General features: G+C 36.0%; 1 protein-coding gene across 3 annotated transcripts in view; it reads left to right on the forward strand.

Moving 5' to 3' along the window:
- The window catches only part of LOC150095276 (MFS-type transporter SLC18B1-like), a 545110-nt gene that overhangs the window by 197522 nt on the left and 332353 nt on the right, over nt 1-15235 (forward strand). For all 3 annotated transcript variants that reach the window (XM_090410476.1, XM_090410480.1, XM_090410477.1), the window contains exon 5: nt 5061-5208. In XM_090410476.1, coding sequence (XP_090266602.1) covers nt 5061-5208 — 148 coding nt within the window. The remainder of the gene's footprint in view (nt 1-5060; nt 5209-15235) is intronic.

A 15235-nucleotide genomic window follows, 5' to 3' on the forward strand; every position in this document is an offset into this window, starting at 1 on the left:
AAGTAACCTTAGCAATATGTCCTCTAAACTTTAACTCTCTGTCTACCGCCATCCCTAAATTTCTAGCTTCATTTGTTTCCTGGAGTACAGTGCCATCAATGTAATACACAGCTTGTAATATATTTTCACATCACCTTGATTAACTATTACGCTATTAATTTTGCATCATCAGCAAACAACTGAATATTTCCTTTCAGGTTATTTCCTGTATCATTCATGTACAAATTAAACAGCAATGGTCTCAGCACTAAACCTTGCAGCACACCACTAGTCACCTGTTTTCACCTCGATTCTGCTCCTCCATATTCCACCTTTTGATATCTGTCCAGCAGCCACCCTCTTATTCACTTAACCAGTATCACAACCATCCCCATATTGTTCTAATTTTTATAACAGGCGAGGCATGTGAAGACAAGGAATTAATGCTAAATGACTTTTTTTTGCACATCTTGGACATGAGGTGGTGTTCAGTCAGTCAGCTTCCATAATGTGTTGTCATAGGCTGCATTATTACTTATCAGTTAGTTTTTATGCAAATACAGCACAATTAGAGAATTTACAGAACAATCAAGCAGACCACATAAACTAATGGAAAAAGATATGTGTATGCTGAAAACAGGTGTGAATTCCTCTGATTTTGCATCAATGATACTCTCGACCAGGCATTCATTGCATCTACAGCAATAAAAGTTTCTGCCAGAGCCATTATGTACTGAAATCTGTAACTTCAGTGAATGGCTGCTGTATACAAGCTAAACCTCATCCCAAACAATGCTCATCCTCATCACAAAAAGCAAGCCTTATGCTTTTTCAGTAGCTTCACATTAGACCATTAGAAAGCTATAATAAGATGATTAAAAGTGTGCACTGTGATGATTAATCACAATGTCAGAAGAATGTTATATACCAGAGTTTATCATTTCATTTGTTAAATGTCTTGGTGTTATGCTGTTGGAATACTTTTGACATTCGAGACAGTTGCAAATATTTCTGTGGTTTAGTTCTGTGGAAAGTTTTCAGTATCGAGACCACATTATAATATAAATAAAGATTTTAATAAAAATAAGCAATTAAAACCTGACAAGTTTTGTACGTCATAAGACTTACATCATCAGTAGTAGTGGTACATAAAAGTTTTACACAAAAGCCTATTAAGAATTAATTACACATATTAGATGTTTTTGATAACTTCACAACTGTTAAATAATTGATTAACCAGAATACAAATGGTAAATTTGTTACTATGCTTGTTGGAACATTTCTAGTTGTTGCTATCATGTTCTGTGGCATTACACGTGTTATCTCCTGTGTCTGTGGTAATTAATTTTTGATGAAAATAGACCATATTCAATGCAAAATTAAGCCTTGATTTTTATTGCATTGTTTTGGGATCCTAAGCATTTGCGAGGCTTCTTTAAATTTTTTTAAAACAATTATCATGATCAATATATGACATTTTTTGTTGCCAGCGCACTTGATTGCTAGCAGTGGTTGTGTGGAATGCCATGCCTGATTTATGCTCTTCTTTTTTTTTACTGTCTTTTGCATGTTCAGACATTCGGATCTCTCCCAACCTTCCTGTCTGATCTATGTTATAAATGCCACAAAAGTAATAAATCCCATAGTCACCTGGTTTTTTCATGGGGTAATATGGAGGTTTTGGTGGATGTAAAAATCTTGATTTTTTTTGTAAAGACCCTTTTATATTGTATTCACGGAGCAATGCAGCCACTTTGTCTGTGACATTCTTGATGTAAGGTAGCATAATTGCATTCTTGAAATCTTGTTTAAGTTAAGAGAGTTGCAGGAGATGTATTAAAAATTATTTTCTGATCATCTTGTGTTCAAAACCATTAAATGTGAGGTTCTTCTGTTTCAGGTAGTGCAATTCTTCATTTCTTTTAATTGATGTGCTTGATATATTGTATGCCCTGTCTCATAAAGTTTTAATTATTCCTATCTTTTGCAATGCACGTGGTGTGAAGAGGCATTTAAAAATATATTGTATGCCCTGTCTTGTAAAGTTTTAATTTGACTATCTTTTGCAATTGATGGTGGTGTGAAGCAGCATTTAAAAATCTTCCTGTTGTGATAGGTTTTCTGTATATGGAAAAGGATAATCTTTTTTTTTCTCTTTGTTTACTTCAACAAGGATATCAATTTTTTTTTTTTTTTTTTCACCAAAAAAAATTATGTTTCTTGATATCTTTGTCGAAGTAAACAAAGAGGAAAAAAAGGTAATCCTTTTCCATATACAGAAAACCTACCACAACAGGAAGATTTTTAAATGCTGCTTCACACCACCATCAATTGCAAAAGATAGTCAAATTAAAACTTTACAAGACAGGGCATACAATATATCAAGCACGTCAATTAAAAGGAATGAAGAACTGCACTACATAAAACAGAACCTCACACTTTTTTAATACATCAACTGCAACTCCCTTAATTAAACAAGTTTTAAAGAATGCAATTATGCTGCCTTACATCAAGAATTTAATAAAATCTTTATATTATAATGCAGTCTCAATACTGAAAACTTCCCACATTCAGGGCAGTTCTTTGTTGCCTGCACTTTGGTACAGCAATCCCTTGATTAATGCACCTCCGATTAGTGCGCCTCTGAAATTCAATTAGTGCATCTATATACATCTTAAAAATAAATGTTACAGATTTTAAAAATTTCTGTGTATACATTTTTATAGCTAACTATTTAAAACATTTTACCAAGATATTTTTTAATGGCATACGACACTATTTCCATGTACACTATCTTCAAAATTTATGTCATCTGCTAATTATATAGTATTTTGATGATCATATCTCGTGCCTTCTTTGCAATTATTTTCCTTACTTTTTTATTTTAAAGTATTTTCCCAATCTTTCATCATGAGTAAAAAAGAATTAGTGAGCAAAGAAATGGAAATGTGAAAATGATTCGAAAAGTAATCTGATTGGAAGAAAAATTTGAAATAATAAAGAAAAATGAACAAGCCAAGTCAGACCAAAGATAGGAAAAGAACACAAAAATGGGTGAATCAACTATAAGAGCCATTTTAAGCAATCTGCTGAATACAAAGAGAAAGGTAAGGCTGCTTCAAGTTTATCATGCATGCAGTCAAAATCAAAGTATTATAATGATTGAATTAGACAGACTTCTATATGGATTGAAGACTGTAACCAAAAACGGATCCCGCTAAGTACTGTCCATATTAAATCAAAAGCATTAAGTCTTTTTGCAATCTTAAAAGAAAGGGCAGTCAATGATGGAAAGGAAGAAGAAGAATTCCAAGCTAGTGCTGGGTGGTTTGAATGTTCCACAAAGAGAAATAGCCTACATAAAGTTCTAATGCTGCAAATGCAGTAAAGGTGACCACAAATTATCCAGAGATTTTGAAGAAAATTGTGGAAGAAGGGGACTATTGGGATCAACAAATATTTAATGTCGATGAAATTGGCCTTTTTTGGAAGCAAATGCCTTCCAAGACGTTTCTGCCAAATCAGAAAAATCTCAGGTTAATCCTGGTTATAAAGTCACAAAGTTGAATGAAATTACTGCTACCAATATGTGAAGCATTTGGAATCACATTCTTTCACATTGTGCAAATGATTTTAGAGGCTTTTCAAATGAATCTAATTAATTAAATCTCATTCTGAGAAATTGAGTGATTCCGACCTGATAAATTTAGATGCAAAGCGGAAAGATCCTGAAGAATATGAAGAAAATTTAAATCACTTACTAGCCCAAAGAGATTCAGAAACAATTTAAAAATATTTTTCGTGCAACCGAAGTTCTTAAGCAGCAATGCTTAGAGGCTGACCCTGGTGAAGAAAGAACCAGTAAAATTTGCAGAAGAGGCAATAGGGCAATACCATCAGTTGTATGAAAAAAAGAAACAGAATGCTCACCAAACTATGTTAGCTAAATTCTTTGTTAAGAAGTAGAATAATAAATTTATATTCTGAATATGTTTTATTGTCTTTCAGCCTCATGGTTTTCCTTTAACTAGGCCCTGAGACATACTCTAATTCTTTTATAAAAAAATTAAACAGAAATAAAAAAAAAAATATATATATAAAAAAAAAAAAGAAACAGAATGCTCACCAAACTATGTTAGCTAAATTCTTTGTTAAGAAGTAGAATAATAAATTTATATTCTGAATATGTTTTATTGTTTTTCAGCCTCATGGTTTTCCTTTAACTAGGCCCTGAGACATACTCTAATTCTTTTATAAAAAAAATTAAGGGTCAAAAAAGAAATTTGAGGAACGAATTATACATTTTCTCATAGGTTATTATATTCGATTAGTGCGTTTTTGATTAATGTGCCTGTTTTGAAGAACGCATTACGCGTATTAATCGAGGGATTGCTGTAGTTCTATGAAAATGAACTAGTTAATACTTACGTCATAATCCAGTCCAACTGCACTAGAGACCCAAATTTGTACATTTTTCCCCAAGCCATTTCATGCTGCTAGTAAACAGGGTAGGGTAGTGGTCTCACACCAAGCAGCAAATATTGTCTCACTACAAGCAATGTGGCTGCATGGTTTGAAGAAATTAAAGAGTGTAGCGATTAAATTGCACAGCAGGAGTCTAATCTAAATCCTGAAGATGAGACAAATATATACCGATACATACTTTTGTTATAAAAACTGCCATTTTGTAGAGGTGTGGGCAAAAATACTAATCTGTTTATCAATATTTACTGGCAATATTTTGAAGATAACTTCCAAATATTGCCAGTAAATTTTGACTTAACAATTTTTTTAAGTTATCTCCTGAGTTTTCAGGAGATAACTTAAAAAAAAAAATGGGGGGGGGGACTTTTTATTTACATTTTTTTGGAATAACTACTAAAAATGTCTATTTCCAAAATGTTCCCGAACAAGGGGGGGGGGGGGAAACAAAGACTTCATACTGTATCATTTTCAAAAGTCAGATGAAAGATTTTGATGATTACATCCTAATAACTTAACGCTTATGTTAGAATTATTTAATGATTCAATTGTGTAATATCCTAGTGAATTTACAAACCTCTTAATTGTAATATTTTAAGGATGCTGGAGTTTATTCACAGAAAATGGTCATTTTTCATAATTGCAATTCTATTACGTATAACGGCTGCTGTTGGTACTTCAGCTTTTAGTCTGAGCCTCTATACTATAGTGCAGATGCTCTTTGAAACCAAGGCTAGCTCAGCTTTTGTAAGTATAATTTATAAAAATATTATTATTAATATTTATTATTATTATTCAGGCCTCCATGGAGTCAAAAGACTCATCGTGAGAGGTCCTTCCTAAGAAACACAAAGTCTATCAAGACTCATTGAGGGGGAGGCCCCCCCCTTGAGAAATACAAAGTCTGTCATATTACTCCTTAAACTCATTAACCGTTCTCACTCTCACCACTCCATCAGGCAATGCTTTCCATGGTTCAACCACCCTCCATGCAAAGAAATCACTCCTCACCCTCTTGCAAACAGTTTCCTTTCGTAACTTCCAGGGATAGCCTCTTGTCATCACTTCTTTCCACTGTTCAACCAAGCGAAAGAACTCCCCAGTGTCAACCCTGTAACCACCTCTCAACAGTTTAAAAGTCTCAATCATATCACCTCTCCTTCTATCCACTAAACTCTGCAGTCCACATTCCCTCAGCCAATCCTCATAACTACCATGGTAGAGTCCTGAAATCATCTTTGTTATCTGCCTTTGTACCCTTTCCACAGTTAATTTATCCCCTTCAAATCCTGGGGACCAAATCTGAGAACAATAGTCTAAGTGTGGTCTGATCAGAGTCTTATACAACTGGATGATAACCCTTTTATCTCTGCAGGTCAGTGTCCCCCTAAATTTCAGGTTTCTATCAATCATCAACCCCAGATCTCTTGTCTCCCCTACTTCCTCCAGTATAACTCCTCCCATAGAGTATGCAGCATCCCATCGATGTTTCCCAAACCTCAAGACCTTACATTTTCTTGCATTAAATTTGCTGCATTAATATATCATATAATATAATCAGGAGTGTTATATAATAATGAAATTAAAATAAAGTAGATAGCAAATTGTAAAGTGTATACAGTGCGATTTTTTTTCATATAATTGTGCTTTGTTTTTGTCATGCTGGATAAGTCTTCCTCTGCAGTGTTTGTTATTGGAATTTTGTTAATTTGTGTTCTTGCTACTTAATTGTGTTCCTATTACATTCTGCTTTCTGAAAATAGCATTAGTAAGTGTACCTCTGCAGCATGGAAAGCTTCAGCATGAAGCAGTGGCAGCCCGTACATAAGCAGTAAGACACTGCAGCACCCCCAAGGAAAAAATTAAAAATTTAGATTTTTTTTGTGTTTATAAATAATAACATTGCTTACAACCAGAAGTGGCGCTAGGGTCTTTGGTGCCCACATGGAATTTCTATCTAAGCGCCCCTGTAACGATCCGGGCATGTGTGTGCAGGCACAAAGGGGGTGTCTCCCCGGTGGTGGCGCCCCCTTCGTAGCGGTGCCCGCATGCTCTGAATGCCCGCTTCCACCAGCTCTGCTTACAACATTATATAAATGCAATACAACATGTTAAAGGTTACAGCTTATGTTTTCGCATTGATTAAATAGTCGATAATTGGAATTGTTCAATTAACGCTTTAGATTATGAAACAAATGCATTGCGATCTTACGCCGATATTCGTTTGCGCTTGACATTGCACGTTACGTCATTCCCACACTTCCCAAATGGCAGTGTATCTTTAGTATGCTTATGCGCATTATTTCTGTGAGATATGAAACATTTACTATTGATGCGTGTGCGTGGCGAACTATTTTTTGTCAGTCTTATTTTATTTTGTTAAAATAACATATAATTATTTATTTATTATAGATATTTTGTTAAAAATATGAAAAGAAATATATATTATTTCAATTATCATTACACGAAACAAATGCACTGCGATCTAACGCCGATATTCGTTTGCGCTTGTCATTGCACGTTACATCATTCCCACACTTCCCAAACAGCAGTGTGTCTTTTGTATGCTTACGCACGTTATTTCTGTCAGATATGAAACATTTACTATTGATGCGTGTGCGTGGTGAACTATTTTTTGTCAGCCTTATTTTATTTTGTTAAAATAACATATTTATTTATTTATTATAGATACAAGGTTGATTTATGACGAGTGTCACTGTTGAAAATATGAAAAGAATTATATTTTTCCAATTATCGTTACACGAAACAAATGCACTGCGATCTAATGCCGATATTCGTTTGTGCTTTTAATTGCTATTGATACGAAACTTTTTTTATTGATGTTTGTTCATGGTGAGGATGAAATATTTTTAAGTTTTGACCTGGATGTTTCTCAGTAGATGCATTGCAAGAAGTGTTTTATGTATGCACTAAAATGTGAAAGATTTGTGAACTGTTAGTATGAATAAAAAGAAGGAAAGTGCTTATGTATGGGAGATGTGTAATGATAGGTTAGAACATTTTGAACTGGGGGCTAGTGTCGTCAGTAGTAAACAGAAATCGGTGGAAGTGTTAGTAATGATAACCAAAGGAACATAGTGGAAGATCTTAAGCAAGATTTGATGAAAAAGAGAAGTGAAATGAAGCATCTAGATCTATATTAGATCAATATGTGTATTAGATCCAACATTATTTCAAAGCCGAATGTTTGTACAAACTATAAATGTTTCGTAAGTTGGCCTGAGAGCTTACAAGAATACAGTCCTCGGCATCCCTGAGTTGCCCTAACTACTTAAGTAATGTAAGCTAAGGCAACTTGGGGATGCCAAGGATTGTATTCTTGTAAGCTCTCCGGTCAACTTACAAAACTTTCATAGTTTCTGCAAACATTTGACCTTGAAATAATATTGGAATTAATATCGACTTTGCCTATATAATTTTACATTGCCGAAATGAAGTCGTATGGCTCTTTCTTTTAGTAATAGACAATTCATAAGTTTTAAATTGCACATCTGTTCTGAGTGGTACTTGATTATCAGATCGACTGTCGCAGTATTGCAATGCTTGTGTTCAAGTAACCCTTATTTTGCTTAATAACGGCCCCAAAGTGTAGTGATGCTAGCAATTCGGATATGCCAAAGAGAAGCCATAAAGTGCTTCCTTTTAAGTGAAAAAGGTGAAAGTCCTCAACTTCATAAAATAATAAATAAATAATAATAAAAACAAAACGTATGCTGAGGTTCCTAAGATTCCATTCACATTCGGATAACTTTTATTACAGTATGTTGTTATGATTGTTCTATTTTATTATTATTATTGTTAATCTCTTACTGTGCCTAATTTATAAATTAAACCTTATCTTAGGTTTGTATGTATAGGAAAAACATAGTATATATAAGGTTCAATACTATCCACAGAGTGTCTTGGAACATATCCCCATTGATAAGTGGGGACTACTGTATTTCTATCTTGTAAGGCACTTTCTACTGTATCAATACACCTATGGTCTTCCTGTGGGTCTTTTCCTCGCCAACCTGACAGAGAACACTTGTTTTGCTAATCTTTCCTCTCCCATTCTATTTATTTATATATAAAGTTCAGTATTATCCACAGTGTATCTTGGAACATATCCCCCATTGATAAGTGGGGACTACTGTATTTCTATCTTGCAAGGCACTTTTTACTGTATCAATCCACCTATATCTTGGTCTTCCTCTGTGTCTTTTTTCTGCCAACCAGGCAGAGAACAGTTGTTTTGCTAATCTTTCCTCTCCCATTCTGTTTAAGTGACCATACCACCTCAGATTAGCTCTGCTAAAGCATTCCTGGATGCTGACAATGTCAAGTTCTTTCCTAATATTCTCGTTTTTAATATGATATTGCCATTGATAACATCTGTTTATACCCCTAATCTTTCTCAGGACTCTCATATCTGTGGTCTCCAGTCTTTGGTTAAGTGTTTTATTTCTAACCCAGCTCTCGGATCCATAAGTTGCCATGGCCACCGGCCTGGTTGGCCAAGTGGTTAGTGTATCTGCTCTCCAGCCAAAAAAGCTGCAGGTTTGAATCCTGCCATGGGCATGGATGGTTGTGATTGTCTGAGAAAACACAAGTGGTGGGCATTAGATGGCATTTGGGTAGATGGTGCCTCTCACTGTAGTTGGTGGATTTAGTAGTGGAGATGGAGAGTTGTAGAGTAGGTGCCCTCCCTTGATGAGGCTTAATAATAATAATAAGTTAAAATTGGTTTGAGCACTATCTTGTATACAACTAATTTAGTCTTTTGGCTAATTTCTCTCTTATTCCATCTAAATTTATTCAGCTGACTTCATACCATACTAGCTTTGTTGATTCTGTTGTCTATTTCCATATTTAATTTACTATCTTCACTAAAAATTGTGCCTAAGTAGCTGTTTATGTTTTACTTGTTCTATAGGTTCTCCATGATGCAGTAGATATTTTCAGTGATTCTGCCTATTGTCATCGTCTTTGTCTTGTTATTTCTGATTTTCATGCCAAATTTATTGCAACAGTTATTCAATTTTATTATTATTATTATTACGGGTATCTCCATGGAGTCAGTAGACTCATCATGGGAGACCCAAAATATCAAAACAATATCTATCATATCTTTTCTTGAATTCATTTACAGACAAAGAACTCACAACTGAGTCAGGCAATGCATTCCACTCATTCACCCACCCTCCAGGCAAAAAACTTCGTTCTCACACCCTTGTTAATCACACTTTTCCTTAATTTCCAGGGATGACCTCTTGTTCTTCCATCACTATTACACAGCTGAAATATTTCCCCTGCATCAATCTTATAAAAACCGTTTAGTAATTGAAATGTTTCTGTCATATCCACTCTTCTCTGCCTGTCAACCAATCTCTCAATCTATCAATGTAGGGAGCATTTTTTACATCACTCACCAACTTAGTCATTCTCCTCTGAACCCTCGCCAGATTCGCCTAATCTCCAAGGAATCCAGGTGACCAGACTTAGCACAGTAATCCAAATGTGGAAGTATGAACGCCTTATAAAGAGGAATAATACCTCTCTATCTCTGGATGTTAGTGTATTCCTCAATAACCAAGTAATCCTATGTGCAATCTTGGACACCTTAGCAATGTGTCCTCTGAACTTCATCTCCATATCTACCAACACAAGTTCCTAGCCTCATCGAACTCTTGGAGTGCCGTTTCAACAACGTAGTACACAGTTGGTAATCTTTTAATCCCAAAATGCATAACCCTACACTTTTCCACATTGAACTGACATCTATTACATTTTGTCCATTTTGCCAGATTATTTAAATCATCCTGCAAACTCTCAATATCAGCTTGATTTTTTTATTGTACTACCCGACTTTGCATCATCAGAAAACAACTGAATATCTCCCTTTAAGCCATTTTCTATATCATTTATGTAAAAATTAAACAATAATGGCCCAAGCACAGAATCCTGAGGCACACAACTGCTCACTTGCTTCATCCTGGACTCTGCTCCTCCATGCACCACTTTCTGGTATCTCTCCCTGAGCCATTCTCTTATCCATATTACCAGTTTAGTATCCAACCACATCTGCTCCAATTTGCACAGCAGTATTCCATGGGTTATCCTGTCAAAAGCCTTAGCAAAATCCAGAAGTACCACTGTGTTGCCATTTACTTTGTCCAACTAAGATGTCATTCTGTCATAAAAAGTTAATACATTGCTAAGGCAGGATTGACCTTTAACAAAACCATGTTGGCCCTATAGAGTATCATATTCTGATCCACCCATTCATGAATTCTGTCTTTAACCAACTTTTCCAATACTTTTACCACCACTCCCGAGATGGTGATTGGGCTGTAATTAATTACTGCAGTCTTGAGGCCACATTTATGCAAAGGAACTACTTTGCCATCCTTCCACTCCCTAGGGACCATGCCAGAATTCAAACGTAAGTTAAATAACCAAGTAAGAGACTTTGACAATTCCTTTGCACATTCATGAAACATCTGAGCTGATATTCCATTTAAACCTGCAGCAGTGTTTGCATTTAAATTCTGCAATATACTAAGTACCTCTGATTTATTAACTTCAATTCTCACATTAGTTATTGCTACAGGTACAGAGATATCCTCACTTAGGTGATAGAGTTTTGAAAAGTGATCACTCAGTAACTCTACTATTACATCTGAATTGGTCACCTCATACAATCAGCACCCACTAAGGTTATCCTTCCAAAGTCATTCTTTTTTACCTGAGGATAATCCTAAAGAGTAATCCCAATGGGTAATCCCAAAGAGTTCTTCCACTATGTGGAAGAACTTTTTGGGATTACCGTTGATCTCCTTGGCTAAGATCTTCTCATAATCTGATTTAGCTTTTCTTACTATGCTGGTAACCTTCCTAGCTTGAGCCTTGTACTGCTCATGGGTGTACTGATCGCCTTTCTCCTTGTAAATTCTCCATAACATTTTCTTTTTTTGCAGATCAAGCTTGATACTACTACTACTCATCCATGTAACGTCTACCTTGTTTATCTTCCTGACCATGGGAATACATTCTGATATTGCCTTCCTCAAATACCTGATGATTTTATCCCATGCACTGCTAACATCTTTCCCCTGCAATATGTTCTGCCACAGGACAGCTGTAAGCTCACTCCAAAGCTTGTTATAATTTCCTAACCTGTAGTTCCGTATATACCCCTTCTTAAGAGAGAAATCCACAAATTTTGCAACCTCCCAAGTCAATACTACATGATTGCTCTCACCAATTGGATGTAACGAGGACACCTTACATATGCATATGTCCTCTGAATCAATGACCAGTTCCAACTCTCTCACACCTGTTTCAAGTAATTATCTCTTAGAAGGTGTACGAATTCCATTTCCTTTTTGCTATGCGATATTTCCTTCTTCCAGTTGATATCACCATAATTAAAATCCCCCCATAATAATCACTAACCCTGCACTCATTGCACTAATTTGCTGATGCATGAATTCAATATCACTCCCTGTAACCTCTGGCCTATTTCACTAACCAACTGTATATTTGGTTCCATTGGTTACTATTTCAGACCAGACCGCCTCAAATGAACTATCATTAACATGTCTATCCTCTTGATATACTACTTTCTTTGGCTGCAACTCATCAGCTATCATTAACAGTACTTCCCCCCCCCCCAACCCCCCATTCTATCTTCTCTATCCTCCCTGAGAATACTGTGCCCATCACATTCAATTCCAGTAACCACATCTTCTGCTGACAGCCAAGTTTCACTAATGCCTACAACGTTTTGTGAGATTGCACTGACTAATACCAAAAATTCTTCCCTCTTATTTCGAATGCTTCTTGCATTATACAAAAATTGCAGATTCCCTTCAGTTTTTGTACCAGCTTTAGAACTGATATACATGTCACTAATTTCCATAGTCCACTGCCAATTCTTATCCACTCTATTCTGCAATTTATTCTGCAAATAAGGATCAATAAATATACATTCCCTACATAAGTTTCTCCCTCTTACACTCAATCTTTTCAATTTTAGTTTCCCTGCCCAATTACTTCAACTTGTTCAGAAAACAGTAACTTCTTCAATCGCTTATGACCTTCCATGTTCAGATGCAACCCATCTCTTGCATACAGCTGTCTTTTGCCTTCAAACACACTCCAGACATCAACAAATTCCAGACCTCTTTTTTTGCACATTCTTGCAATCATACAATATCATTCATTATCATCGCTCGTCTACTTAACTCATGATTGTCAAAACGAGGCAGCACACACACACACATTATCCTCCCTTTGACACTTCTTTTCATGATATCTAACAATGTTCTTAAATCTTTTGCTACCCAATTAATACTACCACTCAAGTCATTTATACCCACCATAACTATCATCTTTTTCTGCATCATGCCCTCTCCTTATTGCTAAAGTCACTCTCTCTATTGTTCCGCCAGACAAGCACTCCTCAGTCATATCGCTCTCCATCCCCTTAATCATAGAATCACCATATATTGTACCACTCATAACTTCATTCAAATTCAAACAAGTGTCACTCATGGCCTAATTTTCTACACTATTCAGTATGACTCTCCCAGTTTCATTACTTTCCCTCAACACTCTTTTACTTACTCCCTCACTTTCACGACATCTCATTTCTTCTAGACCTCTTGTGCTTTCATTCTGTTGACTCCCAATCACTCTTGTACTATTTATTACTTCATCTTTCACCAAAGACTCTCCCTTACTTAATCCTGTTCTAGTTACTTCAGCTAAAGTAATCTCCAAGTCCTAATTTCTCTATTCAACACATTTAAAGTTTTAATTTTCAGAACGTTCTTACCGAGCACCAGTTCCTCTTGTAGGAGATGAAGGTCGCTTTTCATTTTCATGAACTCCTGCTGAAGCTCTTCTGTTACAGTCTCAACGTCTGTTTCCATTCCTAATCACTCCAGTCTATCCCGACACTTCTCACATACGTCGACGTTTTCATTCTTCTCAGTTAGCCAAAAACAGTCCACGGGTCCTTCACATTCTTCAGTGCATACATATAGCAGTTTCCGCAACACATCCACTGTGAAAAATCCAAGGCAGAGCCAGACTTTCGTATAGAAGTCCTCCTCTGAGCCACTGATGTACATTTCTTGTTGGACGCCATCTTTAGATGCTGAAGTAGTGCAACAAACAGCAGCGAAAACACAATATATATACAACAAATGTTTCAACTATAACACCACTGAAGGACACTTGTATCCAACCGATACAAGTGTCCTTCAGTGATGTTTAAAAACACTTTTTCTAGCATAGCTCAACACGACCACCACATTCGCTAGCGCCACCGACACATAGCGCCACACCAATTTAGTTAGGGAATCTTGCAGACTTGTACTTATTTTATTTAAAATTATAACATCATCTGCATAAAGTAAAGCTGAGATTAACATCTCCAATTTTGAAAACAGGTTTAATACCTCTTTCCTTCATTCTGTGATCCATATAGATAATGAATGACAGATGGAATAATGTACATCCTTGTCTGACACCAGATTTAATATCAAACAATCTTCTTGTACTTCCTTCAGTTCTAACCACTGACATGCAACTCAAATAGAGACAAAGTATTGCTTGATATAATGTTCCATTGACCATATAACTGTAGGGTTTTGAATAGCTTTTCTCTTGGCACCTTGTCATATGCCTTTTGCAGATCTACAAAACTTAAATACAGATCTTTGTTATATTCCCATGATTTCTCATCTATTTGTTTGTAAAGTGAAAATCTGATTCCAACAGCCTCTTTTTGGCCTGAATCCTGCTTGTTCTTCACCAAGCTTCCCTTCCACAATCCTTCTCAATTGTTTCTCAAATATACTTGTATAAATCTTACCAGGACCACTCAGTAGAGAAATATGTAATTCTCACATGCAGTTTTATTTCTCTTTTTTATATATGGTACTATGAGAGCTTTACTTCAGTCACCTGGAATTCATCCCTCTGTCCAGGCCTTCAGAATTATGCAGTGCATCCACTGCAAGACTGAATTACTTCCATACTTAACCATTTCTGGTTGAATATCATCTACTCCTGCCTTTCCACATTTCAGGCTTTTGATGGCTTTTTCTACTTCAAATGTTGAGTCTGAATGAAACTTGAATTAAAGTAATTTACATTTCATACAGACTTAACATGGGCCTTACACTTGGAAATAAATATTGATATATCAGACTTACTGAGCACTTGTGAATTAACCAAATGTTACTAAAATGTTAATAAATCCTTCAGTTTTAAATGTTGTCTTATATTGTAAAGTTTTATGAATTATTAAGTTGCTTAAACCTTAATGTTTTGTAAGTACTTAACAATTGCTGGAAAAGAGAGATAATCCTATTATGCGAAAATGACCGAAGTCTATAACACATGCAACGGAGTACAGATATATCTTTTGTAAGCACGCTGCCTCCCCCCCCCTTCTCCTACACTTCATAGATTGCGAATGGATTCTGTGTGGGGCGCTGTGTACTTGGTGACATGGGAAGACACTAAAGATATTGGAAAGAGAAATTGATGATGTAGTATGAACGGTTGGCACGCAGTTTAAAAGGGCATGCAGTTCCGAAAATCTGGCCTTGCTCCTGTTCTCTGGTTCCCGTGCTCTCAGATGGTCTCGTAGGTCCTGGATCTCGTGCGTTTTGCGGTCGTGCTGATGTGTGTGGAGCCTCCACGTGGTATCTCCTTCGTTCGATGAGGTTTTCGAGACAATGACTCAGAAGTCTAC

This window comes from Typopeltis vanoorti, chromosome 20 (genome assembly GCF_054136105.1).
Source record: "Typopeltis vanoorti isolate ZY-2024b chromosome 20, IOZ_Tvanoo_1.0, whole genome shotgun sequence".
NCBI lineage: Eukaryota > Metazoa > Arthropoda > Arachnida > Uropygi > Thelyphonidae > Typopeltis > Typopeltis vanoorti.